Genomic DNA, 6,572 nt, shown 5'->3' on the forward strand with positions numbered 1-6,572 from the left:
TCACAACAACACAATACTACTTTGTTTACCACTTTACTTTATGTCCACATAAGCATAAAGTAGGCTACAAGTTGACAGACTTATAAGTAGGCCTACATCAGTAAAACATAAGTACAACAGATTTGGACAAACACTGCCATGCAATCATAATAAGAACAGTCCATCACAAGTTGCAGGTGGCAGAACAGGCCAGAAATTGAAAAGTCCATTACAAGTTGCAGAACAGTCCATTACGTTGCAGAACAATACTATTGGCATAATTCCACAGACAGCAGACAATCCTCCAAATGAGCCGCTTCCTATAACAACAGACACACACAGACCACATTACACGTTGCAGAATAATACTGTTGGCATAATTCACAGACAGCAGACAACAATCCTCCAAAAAATGAGCCGCTTCTTATAATAACAGACAGACAGACAGACAGACAGACAGACAGACAGACAGACAGCCATAACTGCCTACCTGTGGGCTGGGTGAGACGATGCGCTGGGCAGAGCGGAGGCAGCTAGTGGGACACCTGGCACTGGGAGGAGGAGGCGAGCTTTTCGTAGGCAGGAGTGTAGGTACTGATTGCAAGGCGTAGGCAGGCTACAAGGTGGTCGTCAGTCATTGTTGATCGGTACTTGGACTTTATAATTTTCATGTGCGAGAACGCACACTCGCACAAATAAGTGGAACCAAAAAGAGCTGTCAGGTTTAAAGCACATCTTCGGAGATTGGGGTATTTCTCATCCAACAGCAGCTCCCAGAACGCTGCGTGCTTTCCAGGCGGGGCCGATGTTGATTTGGCTTTCATGACAATGTCATTTTGCAATTTTAGAATCTCGTTTTCAATCGCATCGCGTTCCAAATCGAACAGTGATTTGACTTTGTCAGCAATGTCACCAACAGCAACATTTGCACCAAACGGATTACACATGTAGGTTGCTACAGGTTCGAGGGTCGCAAAGTCAGTAAAACGCCGCTCAAATTCTGACGAGACGTTCTGAACATGCTCCATATAGCGGTCAATATCAAGTTGCGTCAGCCTTTTACCTTGACTTTGTAGTTCAGCATGCATATTTGGAAAGTTTGTGTGCAGGTCGCGCTGCTGCAGCCGCCGTGACATGAGCTGTAGCTTGCTTTTAAAAGTGTTCACAGAACTCATCATCTGGACTACGTCTTTATCTTTACCCTGCAGGTCTACATTCAACAAATTGAGTTCGTGGGTGAGGTCGGTGAGGAAAGATAAATCTAAAAGCCACTGGTGGTCATTTAGCTTGTCATGATAATCTGCATGTTTAGACAGCTTCAAGAATTCCTTGATTTCTGGCAGCAGCTCTGTGAATCTGGCTAAAAACTTCCCTCTGCTTAACCACCTGACGTCTGTATGAAGCAGCAGCTCGGTGTGCTCAGCGTCGCTTTCCTCCAGATGTGCACGGAAAAGCCTTCTCTGAAGACTCCTGGCGCGCACTGAACACACAATCTTCATGCAGATATCCATCACGTCTTTCATTTGAACGATCTTCCCGCTTAGTGCTTGCTGGTGGATAATACAGTGATAATTCAGAATGTCTGGAAAAGACTCACTTTGCTTGCACAGTGCTATAAATCCATTTGTGCGGCCTATCATAGCAGGGGCACCGTCAGTGGTTATAGAAATCAGTTTAAAGAGCGGCAGTTTTGTCTCGCGGGCGAATGTCATGAAGGCATTGAAAATATCCTCGCCTCTCGTTTGTCCTTTTAGTGGCAACATGGTCAGTAGCTCTTCCCTGGCGCTCATGTCTTCGAAAACCATTCTGATGAAAACACATAACTGAGCCACATCCACCATATCAGTTGACTCATCAAACTGCAGAGAGAAGCATTCACATGCATCGATGTCCTTTCTTAGCTGCTCCTCCACGTCCACAGCCATTACCTCACATCGCTTTGTAGTGGTATTGCGGGACATTTGTACATCTTTAATCGCCTTCATGATCTCCGTTTTATTTTTAAAGCCGTCAAATAGGCTATCCGCGGCCTCCAGAAAGCCTTCCTTCCACGCCTCGCCGTCTTTGAATGGCTTCTTGTGTTTAGCAAGGATGTGACTAGCCCGATATGAAGCAATTGTTGCGGCCTTCGACTGTTCATTAGGTCTGGTGAATTGTGCCTGCTGCTCAGACAGGCGTGCTTTCAGTTCCTTGAGTCTTGTGGCACGTAAAGGGGTTTTTGCGGGGTATTCCTTCTCGTACTTCCCGGCGTGCATCGTCTTGTAATGACGCTCAACATTCGCTTTTTTTGCCAATCCCACCTTTGCATTGCAGATCAGACAAATGGGCGCTTTATTAAAATAAACAAAAAAATAATCTTCCTCCCATTCAGAGTGAAAATGATAGGTCTTGGGACGTTTCGGTTTGCTCGGGCCCTCCGCCATGTTAACCCGTTGCTGTTGCTAGGCCACTGCCGGGGTCAGCTGTCAATTTCCCATAACGCACGTGTCACTGGTAGACTACACATGCGCACACGCACACACATACAGCCAGCTGGTGCGGTTGCGAAAATTGCTTTTTTTCCCGTTTTCCCCCCTTTTTTTCTTTTCCCCCCCAAACCTCCCGCGGACGACTTGTGATCAGGCCGCGGGCGACCGGTCGACCGCGGGCTACTGGTTGGGCACCACTGTACTAAGCTCTAGCACCAGGCCATTTCCGGGAAATAAGAGTTTTGGTCATGGTGACAGAATCAGAATCAGAAACACTTTTATTGCCAGGTATGTGGACACACACGAGGAATTTGACTCCAGTTCACTTTGCTCTCATAGTACAAAACAGATAAAAAAAGTGTATACACAAAACAAACAAACAAGCAAACAACAACAACAAAAATAGGTGCATAGTGCAAAGTAATCCAGGTAAGTCAAGTATGGAATAGTTAAATAAATATAAAGTATACAGTGTGCACAGAATGATGGTATAAGTGTTCAGATATTTTACAAGTGATATTACTGATATATGAATCTGGATTTTAGCTGTTCATCACAGAAAGGATTTCCCTTTTGGTGCAATATGGTGCATAGTGCAAAGATGAATAGTAAATTTAAATAAGTATAAATATAATATAAGTAACAGTGAGCACAGAATGACAATATGAGTGTGCAGATATTTTGCAAGTGATATTACTGATATATGAATCTGGATTTTAGCTGTTCATCACAGAGACAGCCTGAGGGAAGAAACTGTTCTTGTGTCTGGTTGTTTTTGCATACAGTGATCTATATCGCCTCCCTGAGGGGAGAAGATTAAACAGATTGTGACCAGGGTGTGATGAGTCCACAGAGATGTTACCTGCCCGTTTCCTGACTCTGGACAAGTATAAGTCTTGGATGGAGGGCAGGTTGACACCAATAATTTTCTCTGCAGACCTTATTGTCCGTTGCAGTCTGTTCTTCTCCTGTTTGGTGACCAATCCAAACCAAACAGTGATGGAAGAGCAAAGAACAGACTGAATGATGGTAGTGTAGAATTGTGTCAGCAGCTCCTTAGGTAGGTTGAGCTTCCTGAGCTGGTGCAGAAAGTACAACCTCTGCTGAGCCTTTTTAATGATAGTGACTGTGTTTGTCTCCCACTTCAAGTCCTGAGAGATTGTGGAACCCAGAAACCTGAAGCTTTCAACAGCAGTCACAGTGTTGTTGGTGATGGTGATGGGCAGCAGAGCAAAGTCCACTGTCATCTCCACAGTTTTGAGTGTGTTCAGCTCCAGATTGTTCTGACCACACCACCAGACCAGCTGTTCAACCTCCCGTCTGTATGCAGACTCGTCACTGTCCCGGATGAGGCCGATGACCGTTGTATCATCTGCAAATTTCAGGAGTTTAACAGATGGGTCTCTTGAGGTGCAGTCATTGGTATAAAGGGAGAAGAGCAGTGGGGAGAGCACACACCTTTGGGGGCGCCAGTGCTGATAGTCTGAGTGCTGGATATGATGCTCCCCATCCTCACCTGCTGCTTCCTGTCAGTCAGAAAGTTTGTAATCCACTGACAGGTGGAGGAGGGCACAGTGAGCTGGGTGAGCTTGGTGTGGAGGATGTCTGGAACAATGGTGTTGAATGCCGAATTGAAGTCCACGAACAGAATCCTGGCGTACGTCCCTGCAGAGTCAAGGTGTTGCAGGATGTAGTGCAGTCCCATATTGATTGCATCATCCGCTGACCTGTTTGCCCAGTAGGCAAACTGCAGGGGGTCCATCAGGGGGTCTGTGATGTCCTTCAGGTGTGACAACACCAGTCTCTCGAAGGACTTCATGACTACAGATGTGAGAGCTACAGGCCTGTAGTCATTCAGTCCTGTGATGGTGGTTTTCTTGGGAACTGGGATTATTGTGGAGCGTTTGAAGTATGAGGGGACTTCACACAGCTCCAGGGATCTATTGAAGATCTGGGTGAAGATGGGAGCTAGCTGATCAGCACAGACCTTCAGACAGGAGGGTGACACACTATCTGGGCCAGGTGCCTTCCTGATCTTCTGTCTGTGAAAAAGCTGACAAACATCCTCTTCACAGATCTTGAGTGCTGGTGTGGAGTCAGAGGCGAGAGGAGGCAGAATAGCAGGGGGTGTAAATGGGTCTTTAATGTCTGAGGGGGGGAGAGATGTGAATTTGTTGAATCTGGAGTAGAACACATTCAACTTGTCAGCCAGTTGATGGTTCATTGCAGTGTAGGGGGATGGTCTCCTGTAGTTAGTGATATTCTTCAGGCCTGTCCACACTGATGCCGGATTGTTGGCTGAAAGGCTGTTTTTGATCCTTTCAGTGTAGCTCCTCTTTGCTGATTTCACCTCTTTTGTCAGTGTGTTTCTGGCCTGTTTGTACAGGACTCTGTCCCCACTTTTGTAGACCTCCTCCTTGGTCTGGCGAAGCTATCTGAGTTTTGCGGTGAACCAGGGTTTGTTGTTATTGTATGTGCGGAAGGTCTTGTGGGCACACACATATCCTCACAAAAACTGATGTAAGATGTCACGGTATCAGTCAGTTCATGCAGGTCTGAAGCTGCAGCCTCAAAAACACTCCAATCATGTGTATGTCAGCCTCGGTTCGGAGGTTTCAGTTTCAAAAACTGTAAGATGTAAGAGTAGAATAATATGAAGTACAGACACTTGGTACATTTTACTTCTGTGATTTTTAAATTGTTCATTTTTAGATTACACTTCATTTTTGTGGCTACTGCCTCAGAGAGTAAATATATAGGCTATATTTACTGTATGGACATGGTATCAGAAAACAATTTTATTTATAAGCAGTAGCTACATGTACCCATTGGGTACCTATTTTTTTCACAATATCTTCCTTCATATTCATCATAAGTGCTACTGGGTGAGATTTGTTTTGCCTGGCAACACTTGTTTGTTTTGATGTCAGATGATGGTCTTCCTTTTTTATTGTTTTTGTCTTAAAGCAGTGTTGCTGTTGGGCAGTTATTAAGCTAGAGGTGAGGACCTGGGTTTTAATCAGGTTGGATTGTCATTTTTATTTTCTGAGCAAGCTGCATTTACAGCTATTCCACTGTCTTCCTGATTGACATACACACACATATGTGCACACACTGCCAGAGCTGTGTCAGAACACTATCATGCTGCTTTGTGGGGGTGGGGAGGAGTGTTACAATTAAAAAAAGAAAAGAAAATGACAATGGTTCTTTTTCAGTTCAGTTGTGTTTCATTTTGTAACATTCTACCAGGTGTTTATTCCACATGTTCTACAAGCTAGTCAGTAGACCCAATCAGTTGCTTCAGAGGCATTAGGTTTTGTAAGTGTTGTGGCAATGTTACAACAATGTGTTGACAGAAAATGTACTTTTAATACTTAAGTATTTTTAAAAGCAAATACTTCAGTACTTTAACTTAAGTACAAATTTGACTGTACAACTTTCAATTGTATTGGAGTAACATTTGACCAGTGGGATCTGTACTTTGACTTAAGTAATGAAGTTGGGTACTTTGTCCACCTCTGGTGGTTAGCACAGTCACCTCACAGCAAGAAGGTTCTGGGTTCAAGCCCAGCAGCCAACAGGGGCCTTTCTCTGTGGAGTTTGCATGTTTTACCTGTGTCTTTGTGGGTTTCCTCTGGGTGCTCCAGTTTCCCCCACAGTTCAAAGATATGTGGTTAGGTTAACATGGGATGGCCTTGGGCTGAAGTGCCCTTGAGTAAGGCACCTAACCTCCCTCATGCTCCCCAGGCACTGTAGCATGGCTGTCCACTGCTCTGGGTATGTGTGTGTGTTCATTACTCACATGTGTGTGCGCGCACATGCACATGTGTGTATTCACTGCTTCAGGTGGGTTGAATGCAGAGAGGAATTTCACAGTGCTTAAAAAATGTATGTGTGAAAAATAAAGTTGTTCTTTATTAACTCCTAAATGATTGATGCTAGGAGACAGGACTTTGGAAAGATGATTCACAATAAGGCATCCACCTTCCCATTTTTTGGGATATAGTAAAAAGGAATCTTGATAAGAAAAGGGCCCACCTGCCTTTTTTGGGGTTAAGTCTTTTGGTTGAACTGATGTACTCCGAATTGCAGTGATCAGTGAGAATCATGAATGGATGAGGTCAA

General features: G+C 44.6%; 1 protein-coding gene across 1 annotated transcript; it reads right to left on the reverse strand.

Moving 5' to 3' along the window:
- Positions 1 to 512: 512 nt before the first annotated feature.
- On the reverse strand, positions 513 to 2,234 carry LOC132871278 (zinc finger BED domain-containing protein 5-like). The gene has a single exon (XM_060905399.1). The coding sequence runs from the start codon at positions 2,232 to 2,234 to the stop codon at positions 513 to 515; it is 1,722 nt and encodes a 573-aa protein (XP_060761382.1).
- Between the last annotated feature and the right edge of the window lie 4,338 nt (positions 2,235 to 6,572).

This window comes from Neoarius graeffei, chromosome 23, assembly GCF_027579695.1.
Source record: "Neoarius graeffei isolate fNeoGra1 chromosome 23, fNeoGra1.pri, whole genome shotgun sequence".
Lineage (NCBI taxonomy): Eukaryota > Metazoa > Chordata > Actinopteri > Siluriformes > Ariidae > Neoarius > Neoarius graeffei.